The sequence below is a fragment of the Carassius auratus genome, unplaced genomic scaffold (assembly GCF_003368295.1).
Source record: "Carassius auratus strain Wakin unplaced genomic scaffold, ASM336829v1 scaf_tig00214150, whole genome shotgun sequence".
Taxonomy (NCBI): Eukaryota; Metazoa; Chordata; class Actinopteri; order Cypriniformes; family Cyprinidae; genus Carassius; species Carassius auratus.
Window position 1 is genome coordinate 395,531 of NW_020527538.1, and position 18,577 is coordinate 414,107.

The 18,577-nt window shown below is 37.9% G+C and overlaps 2 protein-coding genes across 2 annotated transcripts in view; one reads left to right on the forward strand and one right to left on the reverse strand.

Annotated features, from left to right (window-relative positions):
• Nucleotides 1-18,577, reverse strand: part of LOC113091256 (ras GTPase-activating-like protein IQGAP1) — a 49,916-nt gene that overhangs the window by 2,437 nt on the left and 28,902 nt on the right. The window contains exons 15-35 of the mRNA XM_026256663.1: nucleotides 18,113-18,276; nucleotides 14,131-14,221; nucleotides 12,777-12,944; nucleotides 12,264-12,406; nucleotides 12,009-12,179; nucleotides 11,068-11,151; nucleotides 10,885-10,956; nucleotides 10,738-10,807; nucleotides 10,422-10,630; nucleotides 9,993-10,145; nucleotides 9,501-9,664; nucleotides 9,100-9,324; nucleotides 8,834-8,974; nucleotides 8,399-8,483; nucleotides 8,001-8,233; nucleotides 6,162-6,294; nucleotides 3,111-3,213; nucleotides 2,734-2,875; nucleotides 1,179-1,266; nucleotides 865-1,077; nucleotides 438-598 (exon numbers count right to left, since the gene is read on the reverse strand). Of these exons, the coding sequence (XP_026112448.1) occupies nucleotides 438-598; nucleotides 865-1,077; nucleotides 1,179-1,266; nucleotides 2,734-2,875; nucleotides 3,111-3,213; nucleotides 6,162-6,294; nucleotides 8,001-8,233; nucleotides 8,399-8,483; nucleotides 8,834-8,974; nucleotides 9,100-9,324; nucleotides 9,501-9,664; nucleotides 9,993-10,145; nucleotides 10,422-10,630; nucleotides 10,738-10,807; nucleotides 10,885-10,956; nucleotides 11,068-11,151; nucleotides 12,009-12,179; nucleotides 12,264-12,406; nucleotides 12,777-12,944; nucleotides 14,131-14,221; nucleotides 18,113-18,276 (3,013 nt within the window). The remainder of the gene's footprint in view (nucleotides 1-437; nucleotides 599-864; nucleotides 1,078-1,178; nucleotides 1,267-2,733; nucleotides 2,876-3,110; nucleotides 3,214-6,161; nucleotides 6,295-8,000; nucleotides 8,234-8,398; nucleotides 8,484-8,833; nucleotides 8,975-9,099; nucleotides 9,325-9,500; nucleotides 9,665-9,992; nucleotides 10,146-10,421; nucleotides 10,631-10,737; nucleotides 10,808-10,884; nucleotides 10,957-11,067; nucleotides 11,152-12,008; nucleotides 12,180-12,263; nucleotides 12,407-12,776; nucleotides 12,945-14,130; nucleotides 14,222-18,112; nucleotides 18,277-18,577) is intronic.
• Nucleotides 14,294-17,047, forward strand: LOC113091257 (proteinase-activated receptor 3-like). The gene is made up of 2 exons (XM_026256664.1): nucleotides 14,294-15,139; nucleotides 15,960-17,047. The coding sequence occupies exons 1-2, from the start codon at nucleotides 15,079-15,081 to the stop codon at nucleotides 16,970-16,972; spliced, it is 1,074 nt and encodes a 357-aa protein (XP_026112449.1). The 5' UTR covers nucleotides 14,294-15,078; the 3' UTR covers nucleotides 16,973-17,047.

Here is an 18,577-nt window from a genome sequence, read left to right on the forward strand (position 1 = left end):
CTATATAGACCAAAATTAATTTTTTCCACCAGGCTGTAAAAATGTTTTTTTTTTCTGCTGTAAAGTTGGGCATTTTAACATGGGGTGTCTATGGGATTGACTCCCTTTTGCAGTCAGCCTCAAGTGGCCAGTCGATGAATGACAGTTTTAGTCACTTCCTTGTTGGCTTCACGAGAGAGAGCGGGAGGTTGCCGCTCGGTTTTCCCCAGTAACGACTGTAATCATTGCAGCGCTGTGCTCATTAACACGCACTGTGCTCATTTATCAGGCAATATAGGAAAGATTAAATGTAAATGACAAACTTTCCTTCAACAGATACATTCATATAAAAGCATCTGTGTTTTGATTTTGAAACAGTGCTCATGTTTATTCAATGTGTATGTATTACTTCAATTATATTACTTTATTAACGGTTACTAACTGATATTTCCACTCACTTTCTGTTGAGGTTATCCAGACAGGTTTTGATATACGTGTCATAGTAGTTGATCTGTTCCTGATAGAAAGCCGCCTTTGAATTGAGCGCAGTTAGAGTCTGCTGCAACTTCACCAACTCTGCTTTCCTCCTCTGTCTGTAGCGCCGCTGATACCGAATGTCCTGCCAAATAAAAAAAAGTGTTGTTTTTACAAATGCTATACTGTAAAAACACAGTCAGACTAAAGACATGAACTAACGGAAGGTGGTCATGGTACCCTGTAGTACTAAAGGGACAAGGTCATGGTAGGGTTTAATACCGAAGCAATAATTTGAATAAAGGATATGGCAATAATTATAACTTTTACGAATATCTACATTCATCTAACAGACAATCATTACTTTTCAATGAGCCCTAATGTCTGTTCCTGAACCCATTAAGGCCTGACCTTGGAGATGTCATTGATGACTTCCTGGTACTTGTGTTTTGAGCTGACCAGACCAGCCTGCTCCAGAGTTCTTAGGTTCCTGAGGATCTTTCTCTTCTTCTGCTCCAGAGGCAGCTGGCGGTCCTCCAGCATGGCCTGGCTGCTCTTCAACCCTTCTGGAGACTGAGAGTCCTGCACCACCTGTCGCTCCACTAGCTTAGCGTGCTCTGCCTCCTACAGCACCAGAGAGAGGGTTGATCGAGGCTAATCGATTGAACTTCATTTGAATCTGACCCCTATTCAGTCTTGATCATTAATTCGAGGGCCTACTATACCTGTGCAGCAGAGGCAGGAGTTTCTAGGATATCAGTGAGCGTTTCCCCTGGTTGAATTCTCACAACATCCACTATCAGTTTCTTTGTTCTGCAAAGCAACAGGCAAACAAAGAGAAGGGTGTTCTACTGGGGCATTTCAGAGTGTCTCATGTGGTCTCATAAAAACTGCAATATGCTGGTGACATGAAGGACAAATTGATGACAGAATCTTCATTTCTGGGTGAAATATGCCAACTTACAAATGTCTGAAATGAATTTGACTAATTTTGTGCATGTAATGGAATTGAAATCTTTGAATCTTATGATTTTTTTTTTCTTCTCAAGGTCCAAATAAAACAAGATATTTTGAAAGACGATATGATATTTTGAAAATGTTTATACAGTCAATCAGAAAGAAAGAATGTAACGCAGGTTTGGAACAATTTGAAGTTTGTCTGGCAGTGTAAGTACTGTATACAAAAATGTCTGTAAGGAAATGTAGGCTAATTTGTGGTTTGTCTCACTGCACATACACAAACTGGCTGGATCCAGTAATTGATGTTTATATGGTCGGTAAACAGAAGATCATAGATGTCTGGTTAGCTGGGGATTCACAGATGCTGTTTTTTTCTGAGTAGAAGTGGAAGTGGAGTGGATGTAAACATATAGACAATGAGCTGTGATGTAAGCATTACAACTTCCTTCCCAAAGATTTACTAGAAAGCTAATGATTAGCACACAAGTGCTAGGATAGTACTGTATATAGTTAACACAGTCCTGTGGTGATGAATTTGATTCACTGCTGGATTTAATATGTTCATATGGTTCTCTTTGCAGGGGCATGATCATTTTAAAATATATTCTAATAACAATTAATAATCAGTTAAGTCCACGGGGAAAACTTGCCTTTAAACATGGAGCAGCCTTTGATTTGCATTTGGTTACAAAAGAGTTCAAGATTGAAATCTTAACAGCTAAAAAACACTACAAAGTAGAATTAAAGAACAAGATGGCTGCAAATAATTCTGGTTCAGCTTGTACAAGTATGAAAATTATAGCAGGCCTTCACATTTCAAACAGCAGTACTCATGTTAGATGGTTTTAATTGGATATTGAATTTGCAAATGCTCTCAACTGTTCTTACTGTTGTTTTGATCATTTAGATTTTTGCAAAGCTATTCAGTTTAAAATTAAAATAAAATTAAGTCTTACATTTATGGATAATCAGCATTTCAACATTAATCTTCAGAATGTTGAAAAGGCTTTTAATCCAGTAAATGTGTCCTGTTTTTTCACGATATTTGTAATAAGTCATCAAAGACACAACATTTAATGGGACACATTCCATTCCCTTTGAGTATTACATTACGCAAAGACAGTCAAAAAAAAGGTCATTTTAGAAGTGGAAAAGATAAAACTGCCCACCAAACCATTTCCTCCCATGGGTCAGGAGAGATAAGAAGACAGGAAATGAGGACAATGAAGAAAAGTTAAGTGTGGGCAAAGAGATATTTTTGTGTGAGGACATTTTACGTATAAAGGCAGTTGAAGAAGTGATGATTACTTCCTAACTTACTTCATCATCAGTCCCTTGGTGTCTTTGTCATCTCCATCCAGCAGCTCAAACTTGTTGGTGAGGGTAAGGGAGATCTCAGTTTTTGCCAGCTGAATCAGTGAGCTCTCTTTGCTGATGTCATCTTCATCCACAGCTCCTTCACCTGAGTGTCAAGTTTCACATTCATTATTGTGCCATTTAACAGCAGTTTTCTGTTCATTACGGTCTTAATCAGCTGTCAGTGAAGGGCATATTCATCTGGACTTTTATTTGCCAAAGGCAACACACTGTTTTGAAAACTGTCTTCATTTCTTCTAGATGGATAACACTAGTGGTGTTTAAAATCTGTAGCCAGTGAATGAATGAAATTTTGTGTTTGTATTTGTTATGATTTTTACCAAGTAGGGACTCGACATCAGGAACTTCCCCCAGGTCCTTCAGGAGTTCATGCAGAAGATCATTGTGATCTGGAGCAATAGCTTCCTTATGTTCTAAAACCAACTAGAAGAAAAGAAAAGAGCCAGTTTAAGTATTCCAGCTACAACTAGTCTGTATAGACTACAATACACAATAACACTCAACAACACACAATCATCGCAATATTAAAATTTAGTCTGGATCAAGTTCAATTCTTAGTAAGTACTACTTTGAGATTAGGGTGACCACCATGATATAAAAGTTACATTCCTGCTAGCAATACTAAGATCATGGGTTAGATTCCCAGGCAATACAAGAAAAACACTATGCCTTGAAGTGCAATGTAAGTCACATTTGAATAATATATCTTTCAATGCATAAATGCAAAGTTAATATATCTGGCACTCTCTCCAGTCTTCAAATGTATGATTCATTTTCTGATTCATACTTTTTAAAAATCTGCAACATAACTAAGAGGATAAGGTATTTCCAAAATATTTAATAGTCCTAAACTTTGGAAGAGAAAACAGAACAACACTCAACATTAGATCGATACACAGCTTGATTTAAGTAGAATACAGTGGGTACGGAAAGTATTCAGACCCCCTTAAATTTTTCACTCTGTTATATTGCAGCCATTTGCTAAAATTATTTAAGTTCATTTTGTTCTCATTAATGTACACACAGCACCCCATATTGACAGAAAAACACAGAATTGTTGACATTTTTGCAGATTTATTAAAAAAGAAAAACTGACATATCACATGGTCCAAAGTATTCAGACCCTTTCCTCAGTATTTAGTAGAAGCACCCTTTTGATTGAATACAGCCATGAGTCTTTTTGGGAAAGATTTAACAATTTTTCACACCTGGATTTGGGGATCCTCTGCCATTCCTCCTTGCAGATCCTCTCCAGTTCTGTCAGGTTGGATGGTAAACGTTGGTGGACAGCCATTTTCAGGTCTCTCCAGAGATGCTCAATTGGGTTTAAATCAGGGCTCTGGGTGGGCTATTCAAGAACAGTCATGGAGTTGTTGTGAAGCCACTCTTTCATTGTTTTAGCTGTGTGCTTAGGGTCATTGTCATGTTGGAAGGTGAACCTTCGGCCCAGTCTGAGGTCCTGAGCACTCTGGAGAAGGTTTTCATCCAGGATATCCCTGTACTTGGCCGCATTCATCTTTCCCTCAGTTGCAACCAGTCACCCTGTCCCTGCAGCTGAAAAACACCCCCACAGCATGATGCTGCCACCACCATGCTTCACTGTTGGGACTGTATTGGACAGGTCTTGAACAGTGCCTGGTTTTCTCCACACATTCCGCTTACAATTAAGGCCAAAAAGTTCTATCTTGGTCTCATTAGACCAGAGTCCTTCAGGTGTTTATTAGCAAACTCCATGGGGGCTTTCATGTGTCTTGCACTGAGGAGAGGTTTCCCTCGGGCCACTCTGCCATAAAGCCCCGACTGGTGGAGGGCTGCAGTGATGGCTGACTTTCTACAGATTTCTCCCATCTCCCGACTGCATCTCTGGAGCTCAGCCACAGTGATCTTTGGGTTCTTCTTTACCTGTATCACCAAGGCTCTTCTCCCCTGACGGCCAGCTCTAGGAAGGGTTCTGGTCGTCCCAAACATCTTCCATTTAAGGATTATGGAGGCCACTGTGCAGCAGAAATCTTTTTGTAACCTTGGCCAGATCTGTGCTTTGCCACAATTCTGTCTCTGAGCTCTTCAGGCATTTCCTTTGACCTCATGATGCTCATTTGCTCTGACATGCACTGTGAACTGTAATGTCTTATATAGACAGGTGTGTGGCTTTCCTGATCCAGTCCAATCAGTATAATCAAACACAGCTTTACTTAAATTAAGGTGTAGAACCAACTCAAGGATGATCAGAAGAAATGGACAGCACATGAGTTAAATATATGAGTGTCACAGCAAAGGGTCTGAATACTTAGAACCATGTGATATTTAAGTTTTTTTTTTTTAATAAATCTGCAAAAATGTCAATTCTGTGTTTTTCTGTCAATATGGGGTTTTGTGTGTACATTAATGAGGAAGAAAAATGAACTTAAATGATTTTAGCAAATGGCTGCAATATAACAAAGAGTGAAACATTGATGGGTGTCTGAATACTTTTTGTACCCACTGGTCAACAATTTCTTCCATGTACAACTTCTAAGTGTCTCCTCAAAAAAAGATCTCTCGTTAAATAAAATATACATTTGAGCCATACAGCTTAAAAGGGGCATCACATCTGTTTGTCTATGCTGCGTAATGAGAAATGCGCAGAAATGACAGTATGTTTTTTTGTTATTTTTTTCAATAGAAGGAATGTAGACGCTTGGCTGAAAAGTATGGAGACTTCATTTATTATGTCTACAACAGGTCATGATGTCACTTCCTCACACATAGATCAAGTTAAGCCTCTCCTCACAGAAGGCTTCTCTCATGACTCATAATGTAGGTGGCTAATGAAACTTGATCACAATGAGTAGCAGATGTAAACACAGCATTGGACTTCACATTCCAGATCATGTCCCAAGAGTAAATTAAAACACGTTTTGACAAGACGCATCTAAACTGGATTCTCTCTTTAATATGAACCGCCCAGAAATAAGATAAAAGAAGAGGTCATCTCTTCCACTGAAGTTGGTAGGAGATGAAAAATTACCCAATCTATTTATAAATCTTACTGTGCATGTTTCACTTTTTCAACTTGTAATGTTTAAACTAAGTGTTATAACCATATCTTCCTGTGAAAATGACAGGCTTCTGTCTAGTGACATATGCATATCATTTAGTCTTAAACCCTGTTGCTGCAAACTCATGTTCATTTCCCCCACTTTTGAGTGCAACGGCTAGGGTTGAATGGATTGAACCCTGCCCAACTTTATTTAATTTATCCACAATCACTTTCACTCAGATGTTTGTCACAATAAGAAAAATATCTGTTACTATGTCTGTCACAACTTTAAAAGAAAAAGAAGAAAAAAAAAGTAAGAGATTTGTACTGAATTCTCAGTTGTATGTCTTACAGAGTGTGTGTTGATGATCTCCTCAATAGAGATGTAGATGACAGGTTTGCTGAGTGTCACCATGTCAGAGTACTCGTCTACGTTAAACTTCTCCTCCGGAGCTGGAACGTCGCAAGCTGCCTGGAAGAAATCCCTAAAAAAAAAAAATAATAATAAAATTGTTCTTATTAAGAATTCTCTGATTAAATCTGTCGAATTCTTTGTGATTTTGGGGGGATATCTGTGGATTCCTTCAGAATCATTATAAAAATGGTAAAATGCATAGCCCGAAAACAACATAGAATTAGGCATATACAAACACGGAGAAGACATGGGAGAAAGCCATTTTGTGAGTATCAGCTGAAGAAATCTGTTGAGCCTTTTACTGAGTTTTGTGCAACCAACAAAATAAAATTAAAAAACAAGATCAAAACATATGTATAATGCCAAGTCGCCTTGAATGGGAAGGTCACATGCTAAACTTCAATAATCCAGCTCAAATCTAAACTTTCAGGTCTATCAGACGTGTAATCAGGCAAAATTGCTGAGAATCTGAGGAAAAGAAAGCAGCAGGGAGTTTCCAGTAAGCATGACGCACCAGCATGGGAATGAGGGGCTTTGGGCAAAAGGTCATTTAGCACTTCCAGGCTCCTTACACACACACACACACACACACACACACACACACACACACACAGTAATGTGTCTAAAGTGGCAACACATGTCCCTCATCTCTGCTGATGCTTTACTTTCAGACAAAAACACTTCCTCACCTTTCACCTCCATTTCCATATATCCCCAGCCTGTCCTGAACCTCAGATCAGTGATTGTTTAATTCTACTCATCACTTTCTACATAAAATATGAATGTTTAAAAGGCTAAATGTAGATGTGGTTAATCACCGTGCTTTTCACTACTGCATGACGCATCACTGTGTGAGATGGAATAGTCACTCTGCTTCAAAGCTTTTGCTGGCTCTAAAACACTTGATTGGTATTGCTTGTGCTCCTTTTTATGAAACGGGAGCTTAAAATACAGGCCTGATTATTTCAGGACCTTGTCACAACTCCATTGTTTTTGAATTTCCGTTGCCTATGGTATATTTTCGCACTTAAAACCATGATTTATTAATCCTCTTGTACCACTGTCCTCTCTTGAGCAATGAAAGAAGTCTCCTGACAGTTCTCTCCCAAGTGGTTCCACTGTTGTCTGCATTAAGTCTGAAAATGATTCAATCGACTAAGTAACACTTTTAATCGTCAAGAAATTGTTTGTTTTTAAATGTTTTGGGTCAACATAATAACAGCTTGTTTAATTCCCTTTAACTTTATTAACATTTTTCTGTAACTTGCAGGAGGACGTACTTGTTTTTGCAATGCAACATTATATCACTTTGATAAGAAAATGAATAATTTTGACATGATTTATTTGGTAATTTAACAAGCAGATTTGATGGATCATTATATCTACAGATAACTCTAATATGTTGTCTAAGTGAAGTTTCAATACTGTGTAAGTTCCCGAGGGGATGCAATCATTTATGCTGAGAGCTGTATGTAAATATGAAGAAAACATTTAAATATCCAAACAGTTCATGCTGAACTTGACAGATTTTGTCCAGTAGGTGTGTAAGTACTTTGCATAATGTCAAAATAACCCTGGTGACTTTTATTTTATGGACAGAAAACACAATGTTCAATATATCTTTTTTTTGTTCCACAAAAAAAGGTTTTGAAAAAAACATGGGGGCGAGTTGTCATTTATGAGTGAACTATTCCTATGTTTTTGAATGTTCACAGCAAGGACACTGTTGTGACCGTGGACAAAGCTCTCTCTGATGACGTGCTCTGTTCTCCTCACCTGAACCTTTGGTAGGTCTGGGAGATGTAGTTGTTCATAGGGGTGAGGTGGTCGCTCTCGTCCTCAAACAGCTTGTTGGCGGCAGCATGCTGTAGCATCTTAGCCACTGACGCCAGGTTCCTCCTCTGCTCCGAATGCACCTGTCCCCCAGCCGTCATGTCAATGATGTCAAAACCGTCTGGAGCCACAATGGCAGGATTCATGTAACGGTAATAGAGCAGAGTCCCAACAATCTGTGGGAAGAAGATGGCAACTTTCACTTTTTTTCATCATTCTCTGGGTTCTTGTGACGTTGAATCTTTAAGCATTCATGGTTTGTTGCGTCAAGCAATTACAGCTATATTTCAAATATGAAAAGAGCTTTGCAGACACTACCACTTAAATTTGTAACATCTGACCTTTAATAATTCATCCTCTGTGGCATCAGGGAATTTCTCATGAAGCGTGTCCTTTAGAACTTTGGCAATATATCTCATGCCGTAACTGCATGCAAAAGAAAACGGATCAAATGAGGCAAAATAAAGAAAATCACAGATCAGCAGTGGGAAAAAATAATAATCTAGCCATACCTTAAGATAATGAGATGACTAATGCATGAGCAAAATATTAACACAGTGCTATGTTTTGAAAATGTATCTTGTGTTGGACTGACTCCATTATTTTCAACTACTCTGCTGCCCCCTGGTGCACAATGGCACTGTTACATTGTATAAAGGGCTCCTTTATAATACAAGACGCATATCTGACAAACAGAACAAGTGATATGAAAATGAACTGAATGGATCAGAACAGAAAAAATCCGCTTGAAAGGCTGGGATGGTCTTTTTTCTTACGGGATGGTGTCCAGCGATGACATGATTGAGCTGAGCACTTTGTCTGTGACAGACCGGAGCACCTGATTGGAGGATTCCATTTTAGCCCGCACTTCCTCGTGTGACAGAGCCTGCTCCGGTGTGACCTCATACGGCAGCTTACTAGAAATAAAGTCAGACAACAGTGGTAAAAATAAATAAATTAAAAACTAAAGATAGAAAGATGAGGTTGGTATAAGATATAGCATTTTAGAAGTCTTTGATGGATGGTGTGTGCATGTTTGAACCTGGCTTCTCCTGTTGCGGTCTCTAGCTGATTAACCCAGGCCTTATAGATGTCTACAGGGTTAGTGTTGATGCCCAGGTTCTTGTCCTCAATGATCTCTTTAACCACAGGGCCTAGCAGCTGTCTGAGAGCGTTCTGTCCACGAGCACCACGGTAAAAGCTCAAAACCAACTTAATGACTGTAGGGTTCCCTGTCACTATTTCCTGGATATGATCCACCTTAGATCTGCCAAAGATGAAAGCAGTGTAACAGTGTTTCGTGCCACAATCAATATAATAAAGCACAACTTATCACACACATTTGACTGACGTTTGATGCAGTAATTATGAATTCAGAGGTATACCGGTCTCTATAAAACGGTTTTACAATCTCCAAGATAAGAGCTTTAAGATAGAACTTACTTGATCTCTTCTTGCAAGGCCGACTCAAAAAGCTTGAGCAGCAAATACTCTTCCCGCTGGTTCGAGGCATAGTTATACAATGTGAAGATCACAGTGTCCATGAACTTGGTGGATTTGTTCTGGGGCATCTGGAAGATTAGCTTGGCCAGGTATGAAGGATTGGTCTAATAAATGAAGAAAACTCATTAACTAAAGAGTTACAGATAAAAATATTTACAGAATATAAACAGTTAAGCACTTATGAGTACATTCTGTAGCCTAAATCTATAATAGATTTGTAAGTTATATATTTTTTAAATATAATATCTTTATTTATGTATATTTTTACATCATGAAAGTGAAAAGTCATTAAGAATAAAATGCTTTTTTTTTTTTTTACGAACAAGTCAAATTTAAAAGCCTTTGGACAGCTGCAGGCCACGATTCAGCTTTCCAATCTATTTCTTAAATCATTTAAAATGACTAAATTTGTGCCCAAGTTCTTAATCTCACTTGTAGAAGGTAGAAGAGATGCTGATAGGCCTCTAGTTTCTTCCTCTTCTCTTTGCTCAGGCCCTTGATGCCCTGCTTTTCCCCAACGGCCGGATCTTCTTTACTCATTTTGTTCTTTTTGCTCTTCATCTTTTTGCTGTGTGACACCACATCCTACAAGAAGAGACAACACAACAGTAGTTGGAAAAATGTGAATGGTTCACGGGGTCATACTCCACTTGTTTGGACATCTGTTAGCTACTTCTACTCTCACAAGACTCCTACGAAAATGTGTCTGCTGTTGCTGTTTTCTCTATCAGTGATGTGTGTTTGCTTTACAGTAGCATTTTACATCATCAGAAAACAGACACCTACACACATCAAAGGATAATGTAACAATTTCTCATAGTATATCCTAAAATCACTGCATGAAAGCAAACTGCATCTAACCTGTAGTGTGATCCTGTTTTTAACTAACAGGCCAATCTTAATATCCATCAAATTCAGATCCTTTTCCATTTGCTGATTATCACGGATCTTGGTGACCACTTCCTCTCTAAGCCGCGTCACTTCCTGTTCCTCCTGTAAATCGAGGTTACTTTGTTCCAATAAATGTACAAATTTACGGACCACTGCGAGAGGTGGGTGCTGAGAACCGGCTGTTAGGAAAAAAAAGAGAAAAACACAACAACAAACTGATCAGCAACTCTGCAAGTAAATGTAAATTAATGAATGCATTAAATCTAATATAAAGTTATTGACTTACTCAATGTTCTGTAGTCAACTCTTGCTTTGTTAGCCTTAAGGTAAGCTTGAATCTTCACGATTTCTTTCTCCTGAGCATGACAGACAGAATATGACTGATGAAGATGCTGCTCGTTCATATCAGTGTATCAGCTTGTGTGTGACTTACATGGTCTTTGAAGTACTGCAATCTCCTTGAGTAGCTTCGTTTAGCTTTCCACATCTTCACCAGTGACTGTAACTAAATTATAAAGGAGACATATTTTTATACTATGAATATTTCACTTCAAAACAACAAGAAACATGATTATGAAACACTGTAATAAATGAGCATCAGCAACAGGAGCATTACCTTAATCACACTGCTCACACTGTCTTGGAAGGCCTTTAGTTTGTGCTTATAGACTCGTCTCTGTTTGTAGCCTTTCCAGGATGCCTGGAATCACAAACCATATTTGTTTCTAGACTCTAGAGAGTATCAGTAGTTTATTTTCTTTTGAACGGAGTTCTAAAGAAAACAGCACAGTTCTAGAGTTTAGCCAAAATGGTCACTAAACAGTCAGTAACGTCATAGTATACTGTTGATATTTCATTTTCATTATGTTTTAAAGAGTTAATAATTTAGACTTTCATGCTTTTGACGTGTAAAAGTTAAAAGGTCGTTTTAAGATGAAACTACTCACTATTACCGTATTTTTTGGTCTATAAGTCGCACCTAAGTATAAGTCGCATCAGTCCAAAAATACGTAATGATGACGAAAAAATATATACATAAAATATACATAAAACATATATAAGTCGCACTGGACTATAAGTCGCATTTATTTAGAAACAAGAACCAAGATAAAACATTATCGTCTACAGCCACAAGAGGGTGCTCTATGCTGCTCAGTGATAGGCTACAGGAGCACTGAGCAGCATAGAGCGCCCTCTAGCGGCTGTAGACGGTAATGTTTTCTCTGTCCATTTTTCTTGGTTCATGTCAAATTAATTTTGATAAATAAATCGCAGGACCAGCCAAACTATGAAAAAAAGTGTGACTTATAGTCCGGAAAATACGGTATTGTTTTTTTTAATAACCATAATTGTAAAAAGTAATATAATTATATTATAAAATAATAATTAAAATAAGATTTTAAAATCTTAGAGCTTTCAAATTATATATAACTATTCTTAAATAAGAACTTGATTCTATAAGAGTTAATGCTAGTAATAACATAATAAAATGTAAAAAAGTCTGGTATACAAGTAATCAGGTTAAGTGTCACTCTTTCACATTAAACAGTTAGGCACCTGCAGTCTGATGACGCTCGGCTCTTGATTTCGCAGGTACTCCAGCCGGTCATTATGTGCCCGTCTCACCAGGTATCCACGGATCAGGGCCTGCAGCTGGATGATGAGCGGCTCATTGGCCAACCACAGCTGCTCTCGGTTATACTCTGCTGTTACACTGCTCAAAACACTCTAGAGACGCAGGGAGAAAACAGGAACTGAACAACAGAGCTCACATACTTTAATTCAACACTAAAAACTGTGCTGAAGACACACCTGAATATCTTCTCTGGTGAGCTGTGAACTGTCATGGACAAAACGGTCTGGCTCAAGCCATGTCCCTTCCTTGCTTTCAATGTTGTAGAAGTAGTCATATTTATCCTTGATCTTGTGTTTCACCCATGAACTGCCACTGGTTCCTACAGAATAACGAAATCAAATCTATTGTTCATAAACCAGTTATTCTTCACAGGAGCTCTAGACATATGCATTTGTCGCTGTCTGAAACCAAATGAATCAGTAAATCTTTTAGACGATATTTGAAAGGTCTGTAGACTATTTAACAACTGTTATTTTTCAGTGTATTAAATTAAACTGGCAAAAATTATACAATTGTAAAATACACAAGAATATACTACCATACACAATATGCTGCTGAATATATAATAAAGCATATTTAATACTTTAAATATAATATTTTTTAACAGTATGACAAGACTTTCTTCAAGAGTAAGGTCCAGGTAAGTTAAAGTTTTCCAGATCCCAGTCATCAGGCTCAGACAGAGTTACCTTGTTGTGTCTGAGTGCTCTGTAAGTGAGAGAGCTGGCTGTGGTAGACGTGAGCACATTCAGACAGCACCGCTCGAAGACCTGCATCAGGACACTGCAGAGCAGCGAGTGTGGCCTCAGCATCTCCCTCAGATACTGCTCTGTTAATGTCTGCTACTGCCTCAGCCACTGAAATCATATACGCAATACACAGAATCAGTTTAACCCTATGAGGCCTCCCGCATCATTGCATTGCATTATACAGTATGTTTTAACCACCACATTAAAAACTTGCCATTTAAATATCAATAATACTACTGGAAGATAATAAACAGAGTGACAGCTGATATTTATATGAATTTTACGTAAGTAGTCTGATATACTGTTTTAAAAATCTCAATTTCCATGATAAACTATCAGAACTTCTTTTTGGTCATATAAATATCAGAAGCTGCACATAAGTTCATATTTTTGCTCAGTTTGGCCCTTTGAATAAATGTAGGTGTTTATTTCCTCCCCGAGAGTGAGTTCCATTCCTGCAGTAGCAGATATTCGACAAAAAACACAATGCAACAACTTAAAAAAATGTATGTATGCATGTTTTTATTTAGTTACTTTCTTTTTTATTATTATTATTAAAGGGATAGTCCACCCCAAAATGAAAAGTTTGTCATTAATCACTAACCCCCCATGTCGTTCCAAACCTGTAAAAGCTTTGTTCATCTTCAAACACAATTTAAGATATTTTGGATGAAAACCGGGAGGCTTGTGACTTTCCCATAGGCTACCAAGTAAGTAATACTGTCAAGGTCCAGAAAAGTATGAAAAGCGTCATCAGAATAGTTCATCTGCCATCAGTGGTTCAATCTTAACGATATGAAGCAACGAGAATACTGTTTGTAAGTGAAGAAAACAAAAATAATGTCTTTATTCAACAATTCCTTTGTCAACAGTCTCCTCTGTTTCTCTCCATATGACGGCAGATGGACTATTCTGATGATGTCTTTCATACTTTTCTGGACCTTGACACTGTTATTTACTCAAGCCTCCTGGTTTTCATCCAAAATATCTTAAATTGTGTTCCGAAGACGAACAAAGCTTTTATGGGTTTGGAATGACATGTGGTTAAGATACATTCATTTTGGGGTGAAGTATCCCTTTAAGAGTTTGTTAGAGAAGAGGACTCACTCCTAAATAAACTCTTTTACTGCAGTCTGTAAGTACTGTACAACAGAGTTTAAATATCAAACTCCGATAGACTTCATAGGCTGTTATGTGGCTCATATGAATCAATACACATCCTTTATAGGGATGTGTAGAAGAAACGAAAAGACTGAACATAATTCATGCAGCTTATATTTGGTTACACACTAACATTTGAGTGCATCCTCCTGGTCCCGGTTGGCAGTGTGCACGGCTTCCTGGATCTGGTCCAGCCACAGCACGGCAGATTCATCTCCAGAGCTCTGTTACAGCACAACACACAGTCAGCACATGCTCCATACAAACAAGTGTAACTGAAAACACTCTCACTACAGAACAGTTAACTATATCAACTAAAGGTGGGAGATATTCTGTGCAACTATCACTGGTTAAACAGAAAGTGCTTCATTGGGAAATGCCTTGTTTTTGTTGAACAGCAAGTCTTTTTACAGCAGACATAAAAAGCATCTCAATATTGTCAAATGTTAAGAGTAAAGGATTGTTAACTAAATCTTCTGAATAAAATACAGAATGGACACCAGATAAACAATGCAATAAAACTTGAACACTGACTTGCTTTGCTATATGAGAAAAAAATGTGGTGCAGTATTTGGTCTAATACTTCAGAAACATTTCCATAAGAAGTGATTCAGTGAAAACACACTGTAAAAGAGATGTGAATGCACATATGGGGAAAGAAATTGGAGTTCAGGTGTCTTCGGATAATTCATGGGATGTTGATAAATTGGGCGGTCAGATCGCAAGTCCGCACTGTCTTTCACATATTGTGATGACAGAATATTTTTTTTTTTAAAAAGAAAAAAATTCTGAAAGAAAAATAAATACTGTTTTCTTTATCTGAAGGGAAAAGATCTGAAGAAAGTTTGGTCTGTGAATTGCGATTTGAGGAAGTCTTTCTTCACGCAACATTTCCTGACATGAGCATTGAGCAATTCTGACTCCAGACTCCCATAAGGTCTTTACAGGAAACCAGCAACACATCACGCCCTTCGATGTAAACTTCTTCATCTAGAGAGTGATCCTCAGCTGAGTCACTTGTAGTTCATGTCTAGTTTGAACAATAGTCTGTAAAAATTATCTGAAAAATCATTCAAACACGATGAGAGTTTTTGTGCTATTGCTGTTACCACTGATGATTGAGGACTCACTCCAAGATTCAGGTAAGCCAACAACTTTTCTCTCAAAGATAGTGATAGTTAGAAATCAACAGCTGATTGCGATGCTGTAGACTGAAATCAAGATTTTGTGACAAAGAAATCTTTAGGGTAGTTGACTTTAATTCCCCCAGTGACTTGACTCTTTCAGAGCTACTGGAGCAGTCTATAACAATCGCCCAAAACAAATTATTCTCTAAATGCAATGTTTCAAAATCAGGCAACATAATGATGGTGAGTTTATGATAATTTTGGGTGGTTATACACTTCTGAAAGAACAACGAATAGAGTCAAGAGACGGAATGCAAGCAACACATATCACTACATTACCCCGAAATAAAACACTAACATGAATGAAATGTAGTAAGTAAATATAATGTTACAGAATTAAAAATCGAACAATTTAAATGAATTATTAACCTTGACAAATGTTTGCCGTGTTGTTAATCTGAAACATCTGTGCCTATAATATTAAAAACTAAGACCAAACAGCCTTTATTTCATTTCATAAACTGGTTTTTATGTATAGGTCACTTCAAATTTCAAATTCAATTAATTTTGTTTCCAGATTTTTCGAGATAATAAAGTAACAAAATATATATTTAGCATCAAATGTGTAATGTTATTATTGTTGTTAATCTTATTGTTGTCTACTATTAATTATTATCCTATCTAATAATTTCTGTTCAACATATTCACCTCCGTTAAAATCAACTGAAATATAATTGAAATATATGAAATATAAATATTTATTGAAAGAACACAGTTTAAATCACTCCTTTAACATTGTTTTTTTTTTTTTTTTTTTTTTTTTTTGTATCAAAAGATTCCAGAAACATTTTACCAAAAACATATCCTGGAAACTTGTCAAACGGCTCACAGTCCTCCAACTCAACCTTCCCGGAGCCTGTGATAAACGTCAACGATGTCATCATCAATCACACCACAGGAACGGTCAGCACTAGGATCATTCCATCTGCGTACATCCTAGCCATCCTCATCGGGATCCCCTCCAATGTCTATGTGCTAGTCTCCCTTAGCAGAAGAAAGAATCTTTCCAGCTGTCTCCTATATTTCAGCCTAGCGGTGTCAGACCTTCTCTTGCTACTTTCTCTCACACTCAGAGTCCACTATCACCTCAGTAACAATAACTGGATGTTTGGAGAGTTCGCCTGCAAGATAGTGACTGCCTGCTTTTATGGGAACATCTACTGCTCGATCCATGCCCACATGTGTATTAGTTTGATGCGCTACTTTGCAGTGGTCCGTCCATTCCTCTACAGGACAATGCTGAAAATACACTACGCAATCTACACCAGCTTATCCATTTGGATTGTTTTTGCAATTGCCATGACACCTGAGTTTCTGGTTCAGCAAAGCTACCGTGTTTTTGGGCAAGAGCTGGTGACGTGTCATGATATCCAGTCCTATGAAGAAGCTTTCAACCGAGCGTTGATTCCATACAGACTGAGTCTGATCTGCCTGGGGTTCATCGCACCATCACTGGTCATCGCCTTTGTTTATGGATCTATCATCTACCATCTAAATCGTTCCAGTTATGACTGGAAACAGTACATGAAGGCCAGCACGCTGGTGTTTGGGATCTTTTTAGTGTGCTTTGCCCCATGTAATGCACTTCTTTTTGCACACTATGTGAAGCTGTACACTCAGGAGGAGTATGACTTGTATTATTACTACAGAGCAGCAGTATGTCTGTGTTCTTTCCACAGCTGTCTGGACCCCTTCCTCTCATATCTCCTCACAAAGACTTCAACTTCCCGAGTCAAGTTTAGATCCTTAAAGGCTTTGTTCCCCGAAAAACTAAAATTATGTCATTAATAGCTCACCCTCATGTCGTTTGACACCTGTAAGACCTCCGTTTATCTTCAGAACACAGTTTAAGATATTTTAGATTTAGTCCAAGAGCCTTCTATCTCTCCATTGAAACTGTGTGCACGATATACTGTCCATGTCCAGAAAGGTAAGAAAAACATCATCAAAGTAGTCGATGTGACATCAGAGGGTCAGATAGAATATTTTGAAGTATCGAAAATACATTTTGGTCCAAAAATAGCAAAAACTATGACTTTATTCATCACTGTCTTCTCTTCCGTGTCTGTTGTGAGAGAGCTCGAAACACTGCAGTTTAGTGATATCTGGTTCGCGAACGAATCATTCGATTTAACCGGATCTTCTTGAACCAGTTCACCAAATCGAACTGAATCGTTTGAAACGGTTCGTGTCTCCAATATGCTTTAATCCACAAATAACTTAAGCATGTTAACTTTTTTAATGTGGCAAAAACCCCAATGAACAAAAGATTGACCGGATATCACTACACTGCAGTGAACGTGCTCACAACAGACCCGGCGGAGAAGACAATGCTGAATAAAGTCTCCGTTTATGCTATTTTTGGACCAAAATGTATTTTCGATGCTTCAAAAACTTGTAACTGACCCTCTGATGTCACATGGACTACTTTGATGATGTTTTTCTTACCTTTCTGGACATAGACAGTATACCGTACACACAGCTTCAATGGAGGGACTGAGAGCTCTCGGACTAAATCTAAAATATCTTAAACTGGGTTCCAAAGATAAACAGAGGTCTTATGGGTCGAACAACATGAGGGTAACCCTTTAAGCTCTACAGCTTTGAAGGTTATGTCCACAAGCTCTTTTTAAATAACAGGATGTTTTTGTTGTGGACTGGGAGAGGGGATCCTTATCTAAAATGGCTAAACAGTGGGTTGCGGAAGTTATGGTTGGACTTCTCACTTTTTACTTTAGACTCCTAACTTTTTACAGAAGTGAAAGAAGTTGGACTCTCACGCAAAAGCTGGGAACATTAAACTGGTTACAAAAATCTTTGAGACCAGGAAAGTTGTGTGTTGAGTAAAAAGTGTCCAAGTGATTTGTATAAGAAAGGATATCTGAAAAGAGAGAATTTGATTGGTTCAGTGCTGTTATTCTGTTTCACCTTGCAGATGAGGTCTTTGGTGGTCAGCAGTAGATCGTGATAGTGTTTGGCGTTGGCTGGGTTGACTCCCTGTAGTTTAGCTGTAGGGAGTAGGAGGGCGGAGAGTGTCTTCTCTAGATCTCCAGAATTTAGGGCTTCGTTGATCTCAGCAATAGCAATGACTCCTACACAGGGAACATGGGAAATGTATGTGTGTAATGAACAACTCATTACTCATGAAATACTGTCATTGGTTAAGAAATTACGAAAAATGCCCTAGATTTGGTGTTTATACATTACAAACATGTTATTTCAAGATCATATATAACTTTTTAGATTATAATTGCATGTTAATCAATGACCATCAGATTCTTTAAATGTTTGATAAAACTTTACTGTGTGATTTCTACAGACTGTATAAATGAAGTCACTAAATATAGTGTGGGCCCTTTTTTTTTTTTTAAGAAGTCTCATGTTTACCAAGGC